The sequence below is a fragment of the Oncorhynchus gorbuscha genome, linkage group LG09 (genome assembly GCF_021184085.1).
Source record: "Oncorhynchus gorbuscha isolate QuinsamMale2020 ecotype Even-year linkage group LG09, OgorEven_v1.0, whole genome shotgun sequence".
In the NCBI taxonomy this organism is placed as follows: Eukaryota; Metazoa; Chordata; class Actinopteri; order Salmoniformes; family Salmonidae; genus Oncorhynchus; species Oncorhynchus gorbuscha.
In genome coordinates this window covers 25,724,934-25,747,476 of record NC_060181.1, presented here as the reverse complement: position 1 = coordinate 25,747,476, position 22,543 = coordinate 25,724,934, and the positions used below count along the sequence as shown (strand labels likewise).

Sequence of the window (22,543 nt, the reverse complement as noted above, 5' to 3'; positions counted from 1 at the left end):
AGGAAAGAGGAAATGAGAAAGAGAAACAATAAAATGGAGAGTGGGTAAAAGAAGCGGAGAGGGAGAGAGAGACAGCGAGAGAGAGGATGGGAGAGAGATAGAGAGGGAGGGAGATAGGGAGGGAGATAGAGAGGGAGGGAGAGAGGAAGAGACGGTGAGAGAGAGGATGAGAGAGCGGGAGATAGAGACGGCGAAAGAGAGGATGGGAGAGAGGATGGGAGAGATAGGGAGGGAGAGAGGGAGGGAGGGAGGGAGATAGAGAGGGAGGGAGAGAGGATGGGAGAGATAGGGAGGGAGGGAGAGGGAGATAGAGAGGGAGGGAGGGAGAGGGAGGGAGAGACGGAGAGAGAGAGAGAGGATGAGAGAGCGGGAGATAGAGACGGCGAGAGAGAGGATGGGAGAGAGGATGGGAGAGATAGAGAGGGAGGGAGGGAGGGAGATAGAGTGGAGGGAGGATGGGAGAGAGGAGATAGGGAGGGAGGGAAGGGAGATAGAGAGGGAGGGAAGGGAGATAGAGAGGGAGGGAAGGGAGATAGAGAGGGAGGGAGGGAGAGACGGTGAGAGAGAGGATAGAGAGGGAGAGAGAGATGGCGAGAGAGAGGATGGGAGAGAGGGAGATAGGGAGGGCGAGAGAGAGAGAGGAGGGAGGGGCGAGAGAGAGAGAGGGAGGGAGGGCGAGAGAGAGAGAGGGAGGGAGGGAGAGGGGGAGGGAGGGAGAGAGGAAAGAGAGAGGGAGGGGGAGGGCGAGAGAGAGAGAGGGAGGGAGGGAGAGGAGAGAGGGAGGGAGAGAGAGGAGATAGGGAGGGCGAGAGAGGGAGAGAGGGAGATAGAGACGGCGAGAGAGAGGAGAGAGGGAGAGAGGGAGATAGAGACGGCGAGAGAGAGGAGAGAGGGAGAGAGGGAGATAGAGACAGTGAGAGAGAGGATGGGAGATAGGGGGGAGAGAGGGAGAGAGGGAGGGAAAGAGAAAGATACAAACTGGGAGAAAGGGATGGAGGTAGGGAGGTTGAGAGACAGAGAGTGAAAGCTAAAGACCGGGGGAGAGAGAGAGTGAGGGGAAGGAGGGAGAGAGAGCGAGAAAGATGCAGACTGGGAAAGAGAGAGATAGAGACGGCGAGAGGGAGGATGGGAGAGAGGGAGATAGAGACGGCGAGAGAGAGGATGGGAGAGAGGGAGATAGAGACGGCGAGAGAGAGGATGGGAGAGAGGGAGATGGAGAGGGAGATAGACAGAGAGAGGGAGGATGGGAGAGAGGGAGATAGAGACGGAGGGAGGATGGGAGAGGGGAGGGGAGAGGGAGATAGACAGAGAGAGGAGGATGGGAGAGAGGGAGAGAGAGATCGGAGAGAGAGAGGATGGGAGAGAGAGATAGGGAGGGCGAGAGAGAGAGAGGGAGGGAGATAGAGAGGGAGGGAGAGAGGGAGAGAGGGAGATAGAGACGGCGGGAGAGAGGAGAGAGGGAGAGAGGGAGATAGAGAGGGAGAGAGGGAGGGAAAGAGAAAGATACAAACTGGGAGAAAGGGATGGAGGTAGGGAGGTTGAGAGACAGAGAGTGAAAGCTAAAGACTGGGGGAGAGAGAGAGTGAGGGGAAGGAGGGAGAGAGAGCGAGAAAGATGCAGACTGGGAAAGAGAGAGGGAGGGAGTGTGGCACAGGACATTGTGTTAGATGAGTCACGACTTCCTGGGGATCCCTTTCTCTTTCATTCTACTCTCATTCTTTTCTTCTTTACTCTCTCTTTCTTTATCAATTTACATGTTTTTTCTCATTTTCTCATCCCTCATCCTCTCTCTCAAGGCTTTCCCTCCCTGATCCCGCACATCTCTCCCTATCTCCTCCTTTTCCTTCCTCTACATCTATCTCTGTCTCGCTCATTTCAATCCATTTTCCTGCTCTTATACAGCTTCTCATCCTCTCTGTTCAGTCTTCTTTTTCCAATCTCCCTCACTCCCTCGCTCCCTCACTCCTCTCACATTAGCGCAGCTGTTACCCCCTCCCTTCCCCTTTCTCTTTCTTTTGTCTCCCCCTCTCTATACCTCCCTTATATCTTTCTATCCCTGCCTCCCTGTTTAACTATCTGGTGCTACGTTCTTGCTGTCAGTCTCACTCTCTCTTTCACCCCTTTTTCTCTCTTGCCTCCCCTTTTCTGACTCCCTCTGTCTCCATTCGTTCCCTCTCTGTCTCTGTCTCTGTCTTCTCTCTCTCTCTCTCTCTCTCTCTCTCTCTCTCTCTCTCTCTCTCTCTCTCTCTCTCTCTCTCTCTCTCTCTCTGTCTCTCGCCTCGATCCACTTTGACACTTTCCTTCCCTCTCTTCCTCTCCCTTACACTCTTCCGCCGTCACACACAGGCACACACACTCTCTCTTTCCCTCTCTCTCTCTCTCTCTCTCTCACACACACAGACAGACACACACGCAGTTTTTCTGCCTCACACTAACACCCACTCGATCTGTCTATCTCTCCTTTCTGATGAGGGAACATGTTGCCTAGGAGCAGCAGCAGCAGCAGCAGTGTGCTACACGTGGAGACAACCTCCTCTCTCTGTGTCTGACTGTAATAAACCAGGGACAGGAGGAAGAAAGAAGGACCTGTTTCTTTTTTCTGTGTCTGACCAGACTCATTGAGGAAGAGGAGGACGAGAAGAAAGATAGGAAAAGGATCAGTACGCAGAGGGATTCAGGATTTGATTGTGACTGTGAGTCTGACCAAACTCACAGAGGTGGACTAGCGAGAGGAAGAAGAGGAGGAAGAGGAGGAGGAGAAGAGCCAGGATTTGTTTGTTTATCTGACAAAACTCCCCAAAGAGGAAGAATAGGAGGAAGAGGAGAGGCTACTGTTTGTTGTCCATTTGGGACAAGTGGGGTAGTGGGTTTGGACCGGGTCTTGGCACACCCCCCAAAGTCGCTACCATGTGGCAGGAGGCCTTACGGACTCGGGGGCGCTACCTTCTGGAACGTGGGGGAGAGGGGGGAGATGGGGGAGAAGCCCTGGGGGATGTGTTTGTAGGTTTTGGGGAGACCCCGACACAGGGACAGGTGTGTGTTGGGGGACAAAAGACCCAGGACTGGCTGTATGAGTCCTACTACCGTATGAGCCAACAACACCCTCTCATTGTGTTCCTACTGCTCATAGTGATGGGAGCATGCCTCGCTCTACTGGCCGTGTTCTTTGCTTCCGGACTGGTGAGTGTGTGTGTGTGTGTGTGTGTGTGTGTGTGTGTGTGTGTGTGTGTGTGTGTGTGTGTGTGTGTGTGTGTGTGTGTGTGTGTGTGTGTGTGTGTGTGTGTGTGTGTGTGTGTGTGTGTGTGTGTGTGTGTGTGTGGTGTTATACAATACAGAGCTCTATTGACTGATTGGAGTGGTGCAGAATGTGACAAGAGGGTTTCTTTCAAGTGCTGTTTCTGCTGTGTGAGTGTTGTTGATTTGATGACACACACACACACACATGTACACACTTGAAGAGCGCTGCCTATAACTGAAGTGTTTTTTTCACTACTGTTTGGGGAACCAGGTAGCCTAGTGGTTAGAGCGTTGGGCCAGTAACCGAAAGGTTGCTGGATTGAATCCCAGAGATGAGAAGGTTAACATCTGTCGTTCTGCCCCTGAACAAGGCAGTTAACCCACTGTTCCCCAGTAGGCTGTCGTTGTAAATAACAATTTGTTCTTAACTGACTTGCCTCGTTAAATAAATGTATGCCACAGAGATAGATGAAAAGGGAGAGCGAGTGTAGATAAATAAAGAGAGTGTTGAAAAGAGAGAGCGGAGAGATAGAGACCTGGTCAGACTGTGATTTTTGTTCAGTCCATTGATGTGTTTTTCCTCCGCAGAATATTATAACACCTCTCGCCTCCCACAGTGTAAAAACACACACACACACACCTCGCCTCCGCAGCAGAAAAGTTACAGTATTGCAGCATCAGCAACCGAGCCCGACCAGCCCAAAGCTGTTTCCAGTGTAATAACAGAATACCAATGTATAACTCATGATATCCCTGGATGTATGTGAGCAATAACATATAGTGGGACTCAATGCGGGATTCAACCCTAGGTCTCTATGGTACTAGAGGGTTGTCAACATGGTTGACTTCCATGGGAGATTTATCAAGGACTGATACAGTATATAGCATGTATAGTAGGTCAATGTGAAGCATGTCTGTTCTGTCCTCCAACAATTCTTCTTTACTGCCCCTGAGGAGAATAAACACCTTTTGAGTGTCTCTGTCTTGTCTCCGTATTGGATGCATTTGTACGGTCTTCAGACAGTAAGGACAAGTACTGGGACAGGGTTGGATAGACAGTAAGGACAAGTACTGGGACAGGGTTGGATAGACAGTAAGGACAAGTACTGGGACAGGGTTGGATAGACAGTAAGGACAAGTACTGGGACAGGGTTGGATAGACAGTAAGGACATGTACTGGGACAGTGTTGGATAGACAGTAAGGACATGTACTGGGACAGTGTTGGATAGACAGTAAGGACAAGTACTGGGACAGGGTTGAATAGACAGTAAGGACAAGTACTAGGACAGGGTTGGATAGACAGTAAGGACAAGTACTGGGACAGGGTTGGATAGACAGTAAGGACAAGTACTGGGACAGGGTTGGATAGACAGTAAGGACAAGTACTGGGACAGTGTTGGATAGACAGTAAGGACAAGTACTGGGACAGGGTTGGATAGACAGTAAGGACATGTACTGGGACAGTGTTGGATAGACAGTAAGGACATGTACTGGGACAGTGTTGGATAGACGGTAAGGACAAGTACTGGGACAGGGTTGGATAGACGGTAAGGACAAGTACTGGGACAGGGTTGGATAGACAGTAAGGACAAGTACTGGGACAGTGTTGGATAGACAGTAAGGACAAGTACTGGCACAGGGTTGGATAGACAGTAAGGACAAGTACTGGGACAGGGTTGGATAGACAGTAAGGACAAGTACTGGGACAGGGTTGGACTGGGACAGTGTTGGAGACAGTAAGGACAAGTACTGGGACAGTGTTGGATAGACAGTAAGGACAAGTACTGGGACAGGATTGGATAGACAGTAAGGACATGTACTGGGACAGTGTTGGATAGACAGTAAGGACAAGTACTGGGACAGTGTTGGATAGACAGTAAGGACAAGTACTGGGACAGGGTTGGATAGACAGTAAGGACAAGTACTGGGACAGTGTTGGATAGACAGTAAGGACAAGTACTGGAACAGGGTTGGATAGACAGTAAGGACATGTACTGGGACAGTGTTGGATAGACAGTAAGGACAAGTACTGGGACAGTGTTGGATAGACAGTAAGGACAAGTACTGCGACAGTGTTGGATAGACAGTAAGGACAAGTACTGGGACAGTGTTGGATAGACAGTAAGGACAAGTACTGGGACAGGGTTGGATAGACAGTAAGGACAAGTACTGGGACAGTGACAGTAAGGACAAGTACTGGGACAGTGTTGGATAGACAGTAAGGACAAGTACTGGGACAGGGTTGGATAGACAGTAAGGACAAGTACTGGGACAGTGTTGGATAGACAGTAAGGACAAGTACTGGGACAGTGTTGGATAGACAGTAAGGACAAGTACTGGGACAGGGTTGGATAGACAGTAAGGACAAGTACTGGGACAGTGTTGGATAGACAGTAAGGACAAGTACTGGGACAGTGTTGGATAGACAGTAAGGACAAGTACTGGGACAGGGTTGGATAGACAGTAAGGACAAGTACTGGGACAGTGTTGGATAGACAGTAAGGACAAGTACTGGGACAGTGTTGGATAGACAGTAAGGACAAGTACTGGGACAGTGTTGGATAGACAGTAAGGACAAGTACTGGGACAGTGTTGGATAGACAGTAAGGACAAGTACTGGGACCACCAGGAGACCAGGGGATGATATAAACATTGATAAACACGATAAAACACATTTATCAGCATCCATTAAATAAGCGCATAAAACCACATCGCCAGGCCAAATATATACATTCTTGAAACATTACTACCTGAACAGTCATTATATATATTATAGACATGTTTGCGCAGTGACCAACCTATTGAACCGAGGCCTTTAGTGTGTGACAGGTTTGTGAAAGGACAGCAACGGTAATACCAGCGCACTGAGAAAGTGCACTTTTTGTTAAGTGGTGTAGTGGAGGCTATATGCAGGTATACACCGTATACCCATTTTGTCCTCAGTGGGCATTGCATATACTCACTTCTTCATCTCCCCTGATGCGTGTCAATGTAGTTTAGTGGAGGTATATGATTTATGTAGTACAGTAGTGAAATCATGTACAAAGTAACCTACACAATCCTCTTGAAAAATATAGCGGGCCACATACATAGCCTAGTTGAACCGGAATACCATCTGCAGCCATCAAGAGCATGCAGCTCTCAACTAGTTCTTTGATGGAGCCGCTCACAAAGAATCTGCAGCCAGTAGGTAGGAAAGATGTTTCAATTTATGATACCTACCAGTAAATACTAACCAAGACAACAATGGATATGCAAACTAGGTATTGAAAACGTTTGGTTAGAAGTCTTGGTTAGGAGGCTATATTTGTGCTGCTTGCATCAGGGGCATAGGCATGATGGGCCTGGGTGGACACAAGCCCACCAACTGGGGAGCCAGACCCTGCCAGGGCCACCCAATCAGATTGGGCAAAAACAAAAACAAAATACATTATTATTACAAAAAACACAGTTCCACTCACCAGATGACAATAATGAAACAACCCTTTCCTGCGGTCAATGAACAAAAGCACCCTCTTTGGTCTCATGGGTGGAATGTTATTAAGTTTTATTTCAGTGTTCTGTGATGTATATAAAGTGTAATATTGTGATTCAAACAAAACAATGGAATACATTTCAGCTCTATATCTGACATGGTACAAATGTCTTGTTTTTTAAGACCGTAACCATGTGTGTGAGGTGTACACTTTTGTTTCAAAGTAGATTTATTTAAGACTACCAAGAATCACTCTGTGTGACCCTGATTTAGCCCACTGCAGTAAAAGGTTTTAACTTGTCGTTGAAAGTTATTCTTGAAAGGGCAGAAGCTAAAATATTAGCAGCAACATCCTCTTCGATAACACCTGCTGCAGCCGCTGCAATCTAGCCTACAACAATAGATAGCTAGCTAGACTTTGGGAAAACTACTGCTCGCTATTGCGCAATATCCTGTTGGCCTTTGAGAAGACAGAAGTTTTGCCTTAATTCAGATGAATTATGCTTGAATGACAGATGACTTCGATCTAGCTTCTGATGGCCTAGCCAATGGCGGATTTAGCTACAGTAGCCAGATGTATATCCCCAGAGACGATCCCCAGACATTATTACTAATTAATAATATAATTTGAATTATTATTGTTATTATTATTATTATATAATAATAATCTGAAAGCGTGGAAGGCCCTCACTGTTCCCCACAGGGTTTGGGTTAGTAAACATTTGTAGAATGTCTCTATTTGCACTCAGCATGCATTTTGTTCACCATTCTGAATGTCATTGGTTCTTCTGAAATATGAACAGAAATACTGGACATTTTGATCTCTTGTTATGGTGGCGATTTGACAAAATTACAGTCATTGTCTTGTACTCACATTTCCTGGTCTCAGTCTTGACTCGGTCTTGGACCTCTCATCCCCTTTTGGTCTCAGTCTTGACTCGGTCTTGGACCTCTCATCCCCTTTTGGTCTCAGTCTTGACTCGGTCTTGGACCTCTCATCCCCTTCTGGTCTCAATCTTGAATCGGTCTTGGACCTCTCATCCCCTTCTGGTCTCAGTCTTGACTCGGTCTTGGACCTCTCATCCCCTTCTGGTCTCAGTCTTGACTCGGTCTTGGACCTCTCATCCCCTTCTGGTCTCAGTCTTGACTCGGTCTTGGACCTCTCATCCCCTTCTGGTCTCAGTCTTGAATCGGTCTTGGACCTCTCATCCCCTTCTGGTCTCAGTCTTGACTCGGTCTTGGACCTCTTGTCCCCTTCTGGTCTTGGTCACCATGTCTTGGTCTTGACTTGGACTCGATTTGCTACTTGAATCGGTCTCGCTTTAGGTGGTCTCGAACACACCACTGGGAATAAAGTTGTAATATAAGCCTGATAATCATATAAACCTAGCAGAGGATTGTATCTAAAGTGGCATACAGTATAATGAGTATAATACAGTATAACACATCTTTGTGTATGATTCCAGTGGAACTGAAACCCAAAACCTTGGCATTGATTGCTCCATTGCGCTTACTAAATGAGAAACACAGAACGGAATATATTGTACTGAATTGAACTCTGCTCTACACTCTCTAAAAGAAGAACTCCAGCCAAACTCATATTATCAGGCTGCCAGAATGCTATTATATCATCAAAGCTAGCTGCTAGTTTCTAGGTGTATCTTTATGCCATTTCTTCTGTCTTCTCTCTCTCACTGATCCATTTCAGGAACACTCCAGCAACATTGACAAATCCCCAGTGGGTTGTTCTTAGAACTTATGAACCACAGTGGGTTGTTCTTTGAAGATCTTCCTTTCACCTTGTCAAAACCATTCCTGGAATAATATTCTTAACTAGATCCCAAATGATTGATTATGATGTCACTTTATCAATTACGTCATATTTTGTTCCAATTTAAAGTGGAGAGGGCAAAAGTGCATTACAGCACAAAACAACACAAGTCCACCTCTGTCTCTCAACATAAGCCACCCTTTTATTAGATCTAAAATATTTTATATAAAGTAAAAGTGCACTAGCCATACCTGACAAGCATGTGTGGTTTATGTATGTTTCTCATCCATTGTGGGATGTGGCTGTAATGCAGCAGAAGGGCTCATTTGCCCATGTATTGTTTGCAAGCTAGCTAGAAACTTTGTAAAGTTGCCTAAACATTGTGGTAAGTTAGTTATGTACTTTATTTTCCAACCAACATACCTAAGCTAGCTAGCATATTTATCCCCTTATTAATGTTGTTTTAAAACCGTTTGATCACCATTGCTGCTGGCTGCGCAATGCGACAGACATGGCATTGATTGATGGATCATGTCAAATTGGCTAGCTAGCTAGCTAGCTAACAACAAATCATGCAAAATTGGCCAGCTAGCTAGCTAACAACAAATCATGCAAAATTGGTTAGCTAGCTAGCTAACAACAAATCATGCAAAATTGGCCAGCTAGCTAGCTAACAACAAATCATGCAAAATTGGCCAGCTAGCTAATAAGCTAACCTTCAGTGGCTAAAACTAGCTCGCTAGTTATCTCTAAATATTGTTTGATTTGCTTGCCAGCTGACAGTAGTCAGACAGACAATATTACCAGGGCAGGCTTAGACTCTAAATATATCCTACTTGTTGATATATATCTCAAGTAACTATCTCTTGATGAAGCAAGCGAAATTAAACAAGTTGTTTGCTTAGCTAGCTAGCTTGGCCTACACATCAAAAAGATAGGCTGCAACCCTCTGAAATGACATGAATACTGATCATGAAAAGCATACAGTTACATGCTGTAACTCAGATTATATAGCTAAATGTGCTCAATTGCTTTGCATGGAATAATCTGACATTTGTAGTTCTGGCTGTGCTTTTCAAGAGGTGATCATATTACAACTAAATAATTGTAGCATTTCTTAAGCAATCCCTTGAAAACCACAATCAGTTGTCAATAGTTTTAGTGGAGCTGGGTGTCTCCCATCCCCCCCATCAGGCAAGTCAAAAATGATGCACCTTACTGTGTAATTTATTGAACAACCTTTGTATTGTTGTCATTACTGTATAATGTTCCTGTCATAGAAATTGAATATTGCTATGGTTCATATATTGTTCTAGTATGAATGTTCTAGACACATCACCCATCAGCTAAGAAGAATCGTAGATCAAATACAGTCAGTCTCTTCAGGGCCGGCCCTAGCCTTTTGGGGGCCCTAAGCGAGAATTGCGGGCCCCCCACCTTGAGGAATAACATGTTAGTGGCCATCCACTTTAAAGTGGAGGGAAAAATGTTTTTCAAGTTTTCACATTTTCAAGTTTTCATTTCCTGCAATTCTCTACATTTTGCAATGGGGAGGAGAAAACTGCTGAAAACTGCTGAAGCACAACCACATTTCAAAATTGCACCTGGTGTATTCTAATATTCTTACTCTATATAGTAAGTTGAGACCCTGACTGAATCCGTTTTTTGGGGGGGCCACGGCCCCTAAGGGACCGCTTATGTTGCTTATTCTGGAACCGTCCCTGAGTCCCTCTCTCTGCTCTCGCTCTCCCTCGCCTCTCTCTTTTAATCTCTCTGTCACATAGCCTACATACTAACAAACAAATAACAGAGAGAGAGAGCACTCCAGTAAGAGTCGTGTTTAAAGCGCTCTTCAAGTGCACGCGCATATGTGAGTGTTTGTGTGTGTTTTGGAGAGGATTCTGTTGTATGTGTGGTCAGCAAAACCAAAACACCATTAGTACTGCTGAAATATCAGGCACAAAAACATGCTCTTTTATCTTATTCAAGTGATCTGGGATTTTTCTATAACCAGACCCTCCCTCCCTGTGTGTGTGTCTGCATACTCACATGTTCACACGTGTGTGTGTGTGTGTGTGTGTGTGTGTGTGTGTGTGTGTGTGTGTGTGTGTGTGTGTGTGTGTGTGTGTGTGTGTGTGTGTGTGTGTGTGTGTGTGTGTGTGTGTGTGTGTGTGTGTGTGTGTGTGTGTGTGCGTATGTGTGTGTGTTGTGAAGTTTTTACCCTGAAACCCTGCCTCTGCTGTATCTCAGGAAGTCTCTAATTTCCTACCGAAGCTTATCTTGTATTTTCAGAGCAAATATCCCTGAGGATTGTTCTTTCATGTAGTCCTGAGATTGCATTGATTTAAAACGGTGTGCTGGTGTGTGTGCATATGTGAGTGTGTGTGTAACCAGGTGATAACATACAGTAAGCTAGGTGAGATAAATAAATAAAAAATCACAATTAATAACATGACATATTGGGAATAAATAACCAAGTTCTGGGACAATATATTATATATACATAAGTATGTGGACACCCCTTCAAATGAGTGGATTTGGCTATTTCAGCCACACCCGTTGCTGATAGGTGTATAAAATCGAGCACACAGCCATGCAATCTCCATAGACAAACATTGACAGTAGAATGGCCTAACTGAAGAGCTCAGTGACTTTCAAAGTGGAACCGTCATAGGATGCCAACTTTACGACAAGTTAGTTTGTCATATTTCTGCCCTGCTAGAGCTGCCCCAGTCAACTGTAGGTGCTGTTATTTTGAAGTGGAAATATCTAGGAGCAACAACAGTTCAGCCGCAAAGTGGTAGACCACACAAGCTCACAGAACGGGGCCGTTGAGTGCTGAAGCGCGTAGAGCATAAAAATCTTCTGTCCTCGCTTCCAAACTGCCTCTGGAAGCAACGTCAGCACAAGAACTGTTCGTCGGGAGCTTGATGAAATGGGTTACCATGGCCAAGCAGTCGCACACAACCCTAAGATCACCATGCGCAATGCCAAGGTTTGGTTGGAGTGATGTAAAGCTTGCTGCCATTGGACTCCAGAGAGGTGGAAACGGGTTCTCTGGAGTGATGAATCACGCTTCGCCATCTAGCAGTCCGACTGATGAATCTGGGTTCGGCGGATGCCAGGAAAATGATACCTGCCCCAATGCATAGTGCCAACTGTAAAGTTTGGTGGAGGAGGAATAATAGTCTGGGGCTGTTCTTTATTGTTCTGGCTAGGCCCCTTAGTTCCAGTGAAGGGAAATCTTAACGCTACAGCATACAATGACATTCTGGACAATTCTATTCCTCCAACATTGTGGCAACAGTTTGGGGAAGGCCCTTTCCTGTTTCAGAATGACAATGCCCCCGTGCACAAAGTGAGGTCCATACAGAAATGGTTTGTCGAGACCAGTGTGAAAGAACTTGACTGGCCTTCACAAAGCCCTGACCTCAACGCCATCGAACAGCTTTGGGAAGAATTGGAATGCCGACTGAGAGCCATGTCTAATAGCCCAACATCAGTGCCCAACCTCACTAATGCTCTTGTGACAGAATGGAAGTCCCCGCAGCAATGTTCCAACATTTAGTGGAAAGCCTTCCCAGAAGAGTGGAGGTTATAGCAGAAAAGGGGGGACCAACCCATGATTTTGGAATGAGATGTTCAACGAGCAGGTGTCCACATACTTTTGGTCATGTGTCGTATTACATCATATGACAAAATATGACATCACCAGACTGTGGGTGTACAGTATGCAGTTCAGGGGGTAACGCATTGTGACAGAATTCCAGTCATCCAATGTAGGTATCTATTATTATTTAGTCCACTTGTCTCTGTTTAAACATCCTGGCATTCATCTCTGTTTGCTTGTGAAATGTCCAGTTATTGGAACAGATAGTTAGAATGTTGAACTATGCCTTCTTTTATATTGGAACAGATTTGACTGTTGAACTACTTATTAATGTTGAACTATAGCCTACTGTAATGGCGAAATCCTTGTCTGGACAATTTATTGTTGTTATTGTTGTTCTTGTTGATGTTGTTGCAAACTCTGTCTATTTCAAGAGCTCCCTCGAGGAGACATTGATCTGTGATAGTCTTCACACACTTGTCTTGACACTTCACACACACACACACACACACACACACACACACACACACACACACACACACACACACACACACACACACACACACACACACACACACACACACACACACACACACACACACACACACACACACACACACACACACACACACACACAGACAGACAGTGATACTTAACACTCTGACACCTTCACACTTCACACTGTCATGTTGTAACACTTCTAGAATAGAAAGCTCTAGGCTCGACAATGGTGGCTGTCCATTAAACATGACAGAGAGAGAGAGGCGAGAAATGTCTAATAATCTACATCCCATTTTATATATATATTCAAGACTTTCAGAAAACATGGAAAGTGCATACAGTGCATTGGGAAAGTATTCAGACCCCTTGACTTTTTCCACATTTTGTTACGTTACAGCCTTACTCTAAAATGGATTAAATAAATGAAAAATACTCACCAATCTACACACAATATACCATAATGACAAAGCAAAAACAGGTTAATAGAATTTTAGAAAATGTATTAAAATTTAACAACAGAAATACCTTATTTACATAAGTATTCAGACCCTTTGCCATGAGACTGGAAACTAAGCTCAGGTCCATCCTGTTTCCATTGATCATCCTTGAGATGTTTCAACAACTGCATTGAAGTCCGCCTGTAAATTATATTTTTGGACATGATTTGGAAAGGCACACACCTGTCTATATAAGGTCCCACAGTTGACAGTGCATGTCAGAGCAAAAACCAAGCCACGAGGTCAAAGGAAATGTACGTTGAGGCACAGATCTGGGGAAGGGTACCAAAAATTGTCTACAGTATTGAAGGTCCCGAAGAACACAGAGTCCTCCATCATTCTTCAATGGAAGAAGTTTCGAACCACCAAGACTCTCCCTAGAGCTGTCCGCCCGGCCAAACTGAGCAATCGGGGGAGAAGGGCCTTGGTCAGGGAGGTGACCAAGAACCCGATGGTCAGTCTGACAGAGCTCCAGAGTTTCTCTGTGGAGATGGGAAAACCTTGCAGAAGGCCAACCTTACGGTAGAGGCTATTACGGCAGAGTGGCCAGACGGAATCCATTCTTCAGTAAAACACACACACACACACACACACACACACACACACACACACACACACACACACACACACACACACACACACACACACACACACACACACACACACACACACACACACACACACACACACACACACACACACACACACACACACACACACACACACACACACACACACACACACCTCGCTGACTGACAGTGTTATATTCCCTCCCTCTTCCCCCTGTATAAAGGTGGAATCAGTCAGTCTGAGGTAAAAGGGAAGTAATTGTTCTTGTAGACAAAACAGTAGAGAACAGCAGCCCGTCATCTCCCCCTCTCCCTTTGTCCTGCCTGGGAAATGGGCTTGAATGGGTTTAAATGGAATTAAATAGCTTTAAATAGCTAACCATTTGAAATGTGCAAATGGCAGGAGTTTTTACCGCAGATAGGCTAAGGGAGAGCACTGAAGTGGGGAAAGAGCAGGACTATTCAGTTATTCAGTTACAGACGGGAAAGGTGAGCAGACTATGCGTTTGTGTGTGTTTCAGTTGTGTGTGTGTGCGCATGTGTGTTCCTGCGAGCATGTGGGTGTGCCAGTGGCGGTCAGTGCCATTTATGATGAGGGAGGACAATTTTATTTTCATGAGCATGGCCTTATTTCTATTACGGCATGTTGGATGACTGTCATTCATATTCCAATGTAACGTCGTTAGGTTTAGGCTACTACATCATACTCAAATTGTCCCTAAACCCACCATGAGGTTGCTATAACCTAGCCTATGAATGAAAGTTTACAATATAGGTGCACACAGGTCTAGAGAAAAATGACACATAGTCCGACAATGACTGTCATTCAATACCACCTTGCACACTCTTTCCTGCATCTATCCTATCTAGGGTGTAATCATTAGTTCAACAGATGCAAACGAGACTTACTGTAATTTTGGACAAATTCAGATTTTTATCCCCGTTTTGTTTGCTTCCGTTTAAGAAGCATTTTTCAACAGAATCGGCGTAATGAATAGACCCCTGATCACGCATAAACACAATTCACTTTCATAGCAGCCACGTTGTATTCATTCTCACCTCTATGCACTCTCCTCCTCTGACCTGTTTCCTTAGTTTGTGGACTTCAATGAACAACACATCAGCTGTATGTAACCAAGCGAAAAAAAACTTTCCAAGACAAACCACCACACACAGCCTACATCGTTGTCCCCATATTAACTAAAGTAACGTCCTAGTCAATATGGCTAATAGAACTAATCTGTTAGTAAACCCACTACAATCATGCAGTAACTTTACAGTGTATAGTCAAAAAGCAGTTACAGCGGCAGGCCCTGCTGGCAATAAATTAATAAAACCAAAAGCTTACCTTGACTTGGAAGAGTTCCAGTGTTGCGTTGGATAGTCTTAGCCAGCTAGCTAACATAGCATCCCTCTGTTTGAGCTGGGTATTTGAGCAACTAAACAAGTCAGCTGCATTTGCTAGCTAAGTAAGTGAAACTGAAAGTGAAAATAAATCACGAAACCTCCCTCTTTCCCCTTCATTTTTGAATAAATAAATTTGTTAACTGTTCAACTATTGTCTCTCTCTCGTTTTGAGTTAGCTACTCACCACACTTTATGCGCTGCAGTGCTAGCTAGCTGGAGCTTTTGCTTTCAGTACTAGATTCATTCTCTGATCCTTTGATTGGGTGGACAATATGTCAGTTCATGCTGCAAGAGCTCTGATAGGTTGGAGGACGTCCTCCGGAAGTTGTCATAATTACCGTGTAAGTCTATGGAAAGGGGTGTGAACCATGAGCCTCCTAGGTTTTGTATTGAAGTCAATGTACCAAGAGGAGGACGAAAGCTAGCTCTCCTCCTGATACACCATGGTGCTACCCTACAGAGTTTGGTTGAGGCTATTGTAGACTTTCATTGCAAAACAGTGTGTTTGAATCAATTATTTGGTGAAGTGAATATATTTAGTATAGTTGTACCTTTTTCCACTGGTGTGTGCATGTGTGACGAAAGGTAAAGTATGACATTATGTTGCTAATCACGCAGTTAGTGAGTCATTGCCATAATTGGTATTTTATACACTTTATCAAATATTCATGAGTGTGTTTTAGAGAGGGAACAAGGATTGATAATAATGGCTGCGAACGGAGGGGTGTGTTTTGTTGTGTGTGTATGTGCATGTGTGTGTGTATGTATGTTTTCTGTGTGTATATATATATATATATATATATATATATATATATAAAGCTCATTGTAATTCTGTCTGGGTGCTTGCTCTCTGTGCTTCTTGGGGTGGCAGTAGCTAGCTAGTAGTCTCCTGGGTTTTGCCTGGCCTAGTCAGACCCTAAATCATAGCACTGCTGCTGAGGCATTACTCTACCTCCCCTAACAATACGTCCCCCTTGCCTCAGCCTGGCTCTACACACCCTGACTCATACTTATACTGCTACTCCTTAGAATCTTTAAACACCACTGTATTCTAGCAAATAACCATAGAACACCTCTCTGTTCTACCATAGAACACCATGTATTCAACCATAGAGCCATAGAACACCACTGTATTCTAGCAAATAACCATAGAAAACATCTGTGTTCTACCATAGAACCATAGAACACCATGTATTCAACCATAGAGCCATAGAACACCACTGTATTCTAGCATAGAACCATAGAACACCACTGTATTCTACCATAGAACCATAAAACACCAATGTATTCTACCATAGAAGCATAGAACACCAATGTATTCTACCATAGAAGCATAGAACACCAATGTATTCCACCATAGAAGCATAGAACACCAATGTATTCTACCATAGAACCATAGAACTCCACTGTATTCTACCATAGAACCATAAAACACCAATGTATTCTACCATAGAAGCATAGAACACCAATGTATTCTACCATAGAAGCATAAAACACCAATGTATTCTACCATAGAAGCATAAAACACCAATGTATTCTACCATAGAAGCATAAAACACCAATGTATTCTACCATAGAAGCATAAACACCAATGTATTCTACCATAGAAGCATAGAACACCAATGTATTCTACCATAGAAGCATAGAACACCAATGTATTCTACCATAGAAGCATAGAACACCAATGTATTCCACCATAGAAGCATAGAACACCAATGTATTCTACCATAGAACCATAGAACTCCACTGTATTCTACCATAGAACCATAAAACACCAATGTATTCTACCATAGAAGAATAGAACACCAATGTATTCTACCATAGAACACCAATGTATTCTACCATAGAAGCATAGAACACCACTGTATTCTAGCATAGAACCATAGAACACCACTGTATTTTACCATAGAACCATAGAACTCCACTGTATTCTACCATAGAACCATAAAACACCACTGTATTCTACCATAGAACCATAGAACACCAATGTATTCTACCATAGAACCATAGAACTCCACTGTATTCTACCATAGAAGCATAAAACGCCAATGTATTTTACCATAGAACCATAGAACACCAATTTATTCTACCATAGAAGCATAAAACACCAATGTATTCTAGCATAGAACCATAGAACACCACTGTATTCTACCATAGAACCATAAAACACCAATGTATTCTACCATAGAACCATAGAACTCCACTGTATTCTACCATAGAACCATAAAACATCAATGTATTCTAGCATAGAACCATAGAACACCACTGTATTCTACCATAGAACCATAGAACTCCACTGTATTCTACCATAGAACCATAAAACACCAATGTATTCTACCATAGAACCATAGAACACCACTGTATTCTAGCATAGAACCATAGAACACCACTGTATTCTACCATAGAACCATAAAACACCAATGTATTCTACCATAGAATCATAGAACACCACAAAACATACAAATACAAATCATAGAACTGCAGAATGATAGAATGTATTCTACTGATGTGTTTTATCACAGAATCATAATATGGGGGGGGGGGGGGGTCTTCTGATGATATTCTAGGCTCTCCTAATGTTCTTATGCAAAATCTACATTTAGAAAATTATGCCGATTTCTGTATCTCTACAATTTATAACCTCAGAGTCAGAAAGGCAGGGTAATTATAAGGAACAAAAATATAAACATGACATGTAAAGAGTTGGTCCAATGTTTCATGAGCTGAAATAAAAGATCCCAGAACTTTTGCATATGTACCAAAAGCTTATTTCTCTCAAATTTTGTGCAGAAATTTGTTTACATTCCAACTAGTGAGTCATGTTATTTCTCCTGTGCCAAGATAGTGCATCCACCTGACAGGTGTGGCATATGAAGAAGCTGATTAATTAAACAGCATGATTATTACACAGGTGCACCTTGAACGTTAAATTATCTACCATAAGGGAAAGGGGGATACCTAGTCAGTTGTACAACTGAATGCATTCAACCGAAATGTGTCTTCCGCATTTAACCCAACCCCTCTGAATCAGAGAAGTGCTGGGGTCTGCCTTAAAATCCGCCTCCGACGTCATTTTAGAACATTTGGCAGTATGTCCAACTCAATTCCTATGCCCTCCCAGGCCCACCCATGGCTGAGCCCTTGACAAGTCATGTGAAATCCATAGATTAGGGCCTAATGAATTTATTTCAATTGACTGATTTCCTTATATGAACTGAAACTCAGTAAAATCGTTGAAATTGTTGCATGTTGCGTTTATATTTTTGCTAAGTATATTTGATCTGGACCCTGCACTCTTGATGTCAGAGAAGTAGGCCTCGACCTCCACCCAGCCTCTAGCTGTAGCCCTTCCTGCATGGATATGACCTAGTGGCATCATGGGCTGGAATGTTATTCATGTTTTTAAATATTTTTAACAAATTTAAACAGACAAAAATCTGGTGTTTCTATGTGAAACGGTTTTGTTATATTTCCGTCTTCTGTGATGTATATACAGTGGAATATTGAGATGTAAACTCAAAATGTGATAGATTTCAACTCTATATCTGACATGGTATATGTACCTTCTGTTTTGTAAGCCCATAACCATGTGTGTGAGGTGTATACTTGTGTTTCAAAGTACATTTGTTTAAGACTACCAAGAAAGACTGCGTGACCCTGATTTAGCCCATTGCAGTAAAAGGCTAATGGACTTCTGCATAATGAATACACTACCACACTATCAGGCTACCCAATGCCTGTCACTTTTACCTGGGTATTTGTGATGAGAGGGAGTGGACACACATACACACACACGTACATGTTTTCTCACGTGTGTACACAGAGAGGCAGTCATACACACAGGCATGCACCCACCCACGCAGGCAGGCACACACACACACTCACCAGTGGAGGCTCCCCAGAGGAGGAAGGGGAGGACCATCCTCCTCAGTGAATTTTTTAGAATTTTTATATAGTTATCCTTTTTAGATACAACTATACTAACTATATTCTAATTGATTAAAACACACTGTTTCGCAATGAAGGTCTACAGTAGCCTCAACAGCACTCAGTAGGGTAGCACCATGGTGTAGCCGGAGGACAGTTAGTTTCCGTCCTCCTCATGGTACATTAACCTCAATACAAAACCTAGGAGGCTCATGGTTCTCACTCCCTTCCATAGACTTACACAGGAATTATGACAACTTCCGGAGGACGTCCTCCAACCTATCAGAGTTCTTGCAGCATGAACTGAGATGTGGTTAACCAAATGATCAAAGGATCAGAGAATGAATCTAAGACTGAAAGCATAAGCTACAGCTAGCTAGTACTGCAATGCATAAAATGTGGTGAGTAGTTCACTCAAAGAGAGAGAAAGACAATAGTTGAACAGTTTTCAACAAATTAATTTATTCAAAAATGAAGGAGAACCAAGAGAGAGAGAGAGCTAGCTTGTCACGTACAGTATACTCCCTCTCCAGCGCTCCAGGTCGCCAGTCCGCTTATTATTATGCACACCTGTCACTATCGTTGCGTGCACTAGCGCCTCATCAGACTCAACTAGACTCCATCACCTTCCTGATTCCCTTCCATGTAAGTGTCACTCATTTAGGTTTCTTCTTTGGCGTTACTGACTCTGTTGGTGTTTCATGTCTGTACGCTTTTCGTGTTTCTTGTTTTGATCCATGTTTGTTTATTTATTAAATGATTCACTCCTTGTACTTGCTTCCCGACTCCCAGCAGAATAACACCTCCCCAAAGGGGAGCATCAGGGAGTGTTTCTGTTTTTTGTTTTGTAGGTGACGTTGTCTCCAGGTTTCGCTACCGGAGATGCCTCAGCTAGCTCCTCAGGCTCCCATGCCTCAGCTACCTTGACAGGTTCACAAGACTATGTTGGACCGGCAAGCTCCCATGTCTCAGCCAGCTTGTCAGGCTCCCATGCCTCAGCTGGTTCGTCAGACTCCCATCCCTCTGGTCGTGGTCCTGTGGCTGGAGCTTCGCACCAGGGAGGGGGTACTGTCACGTATACTCCCTCTCTGGCACTCGAGGTCACCAGTCTGCTTATTATTACATGCACCAGCACCTCATCAGACTCAGCTAGACTCCATTACCCTCCTGGTTACCTTCCCTATAACTGTCACTCCCTTTGGTTTTTTTCCTTTGGCATTATTGACTCTGTTTGGTGTGTCAAGTCTGTACGCTTTCATGTTTCTTGTTTTGTTCCATGTTTGTTTATTTATTAAATTATTCACTCCCTGTACTTGTTTCCGGACTCCCAGCGAACACGTCACATAGCTATATTTCATTGTCTTTTTTTCACTCTCATTTTCACTTCATTTGCACTATATAGAAATCGCTCTGCCATTTACTTGTTGCAAAAATGTTAATCATTTTCTTAATTTCAGTTTGTGATGAAACAAGCAAGTGTAGAGAGTCATTGTACAACCTAAACCGCTGTGAAATATATTTTCCACAATCCAAAATATTGTGTTTTCAGCTGTTTGAAGCTGGTGTGCAAAACCCGAAAGCAAAAGACGCAAAACCAAACATATCTAACGCTTCTTAGACACATAACACACATTTCTATGTGAATTTGGTCGGGTCGCTCAAAAAGTTACATATTGCGGCTAGCTAGCGAATGTTTAGCCTACTCAAACACCCGGATCAAACAGAGAGGGATGCTATGTTAGCTAACTGGCTATGGCTATCCAACACTTGAACTCTTTCAAGTCAAGGTAAGATTTTGGTTTTATAAATTTATTGCCACCTGGGCTCACAGGTGTAACTGCTAAACTGCTTGCTGTAAACTGGGCTGCATAATTGTAGCGGGTTAATTAACGCGTTAGTTCTAGTAGCTATGCTAACTACTATGGTGTGTTAACTAATATGGTGACAACAATGTAGGCTGTGGGGAATGGTTGGCAGTTATGATATAAAGTTTGTATTGGAAGGTTTTTTTCACCTGGTCACAGGTGCGAGAAGGAATTATACAACGAGCTATCATGCTGTTGGTATGTGGCTGCAATGGAAGTGAACTGTGTTTGGGGGTGATCAGGGGTGTGTTCATTCCACCGATTCTGTTCAAATATTTATTTAACGGAGCGAAACAGGGATAAAAAATTCCTGCATTTGTCTGATAGAAACTCTCATTTGCAACTGTTTTGACTAATGACCACACCCTAGATCAGCTAGATGCAGGTAAGAGTGTGCAAGGCGGTATTGATGTGTCACTGTCTATCACCTTTTTTTACCAACATTTTTCTCTCGACCTGTGATCCTACGTTGTAAATTCCTAGGCTCGGTTTTAGCAACCTCATGATGGGTATAGGGAAAATGTTAGTATCATGTAGTATTCTAAACCTATCGATGTTATGTTCCATTGAGCTGGGTGAAGGGACTATGAATGACAGTCATCCAATATGCTGTAATAGAAACAAGGCCATGCTCATCAATAAAGAACGAAAACATCCTTCCTAATCTTAAACGGCACCAACCGCCACTGACACACACACGGGTCATGGCTGGGTGAGGGGTGAGGGAGGCATGTCAACGTTAATAGAGTCTGTCAGCTAGTGATGATGAGTAGAGCAGAGATGGGTATGAGACATCAAATCACATTTTATTTGTCACAGTGAAATGCTTACTTACAAGCCCTTAATCAACAATGCAGTTTTAAGAAAAACACCTAAATAAATAAATAAATAAATAAAAGTAACAAATAATTAAAGAGCAGCAGTAAAACAACAATAGCGAGGCTATATACAGGGGGTACCGGTACAGAGTCAATGTGCAGGGGCACCGGTTAGTCGAGGTAATATATACATGTAGGTAGAGTTATTAACGTGACTTATGCATAGATAAAAACATAGAGTAGCAGGAGTGTAAAAGAGGGGGGGGGGTGCAAATAGTCTGGGTACACATTTGATTAGACATGGATGCATTACGGAGTATGGAGGAGGGTATGAATGGTATGAACGGAGACCGTGTGTGTGTGTTTTTGGTTTTACTTTTTTATTATTTTAGGCTTAGGGGTTAGCTTTAGGGTTAAGATTAGGTTTAGGGTTAGAGGTTAGGTTTAGGGCTAGGATTAGGTTTAGGGTTAGGGGTTAGGTTTAGGGCTAGGATTAGGTTTAGGGTTAGAGGTTAGGTTTAGGGCTAGGATTAGGTTTAGGGTCAGGGGATAGGTTTAGGGTTAAGATTAGGTTTAGGGTTAGAGGTTAGGTTTAGGGTTAAGATTAGGTTTAGGGTTAGAGGTTAGGTTTAGGGCTAGGATTAGGTTTAGGGTTAGGGGATAGAAAAAATATGATTTTGAATGTGAATCAATTGTTTGTTCCCCACAAGGATAGTAAAAAAAAATGTGTGTGTGTGTGTGTGTGAGAGAGTGTGTGTATTTGTTGGCATGTGCCTTGACAGGTTTTAAATGCTGACAGTGACAGTATGAGGATAGAAGTGACACAGTAGCACATTCTCTGGGCTCAGACTGCCTGTCTGTCTGT

General features: G+C 43.6%; 1 protein-coding gene across 3 annotated transcripts in view; it reads left to right on the top strand.

Annotated features, from left to right (window-relative positions):
• adcy2b (adenylate cyclase 2b (brain)) overlaps positions 1-22,543 on the top strand; it is a 139,993-nt gene that overhangs the window by 24,093 nt on the left and 93,357 nt on the right. Inside the window, exon 1 of one of the 3 annotated variants that reach the window (XM_046361821.1) lies at positions 2,304-3,180. The exons of 1 other annotated variant lie outside the window; for it this stretch is intronic. In XM_046361821.1, coding sequence (XP_046217777.1) covers positions 2,908-3,180 — 273 coding nt within the window. In that variant the 5' untranslated portion in view covers positions 2,304-2,907. Of the gene's footprint in view, positions 1-2,303; positions 3,181-22,543 lie in introns of those variants that run through there. One more of the 3 variants, XM_046361818.1, reaches the window with a different exon arrangement.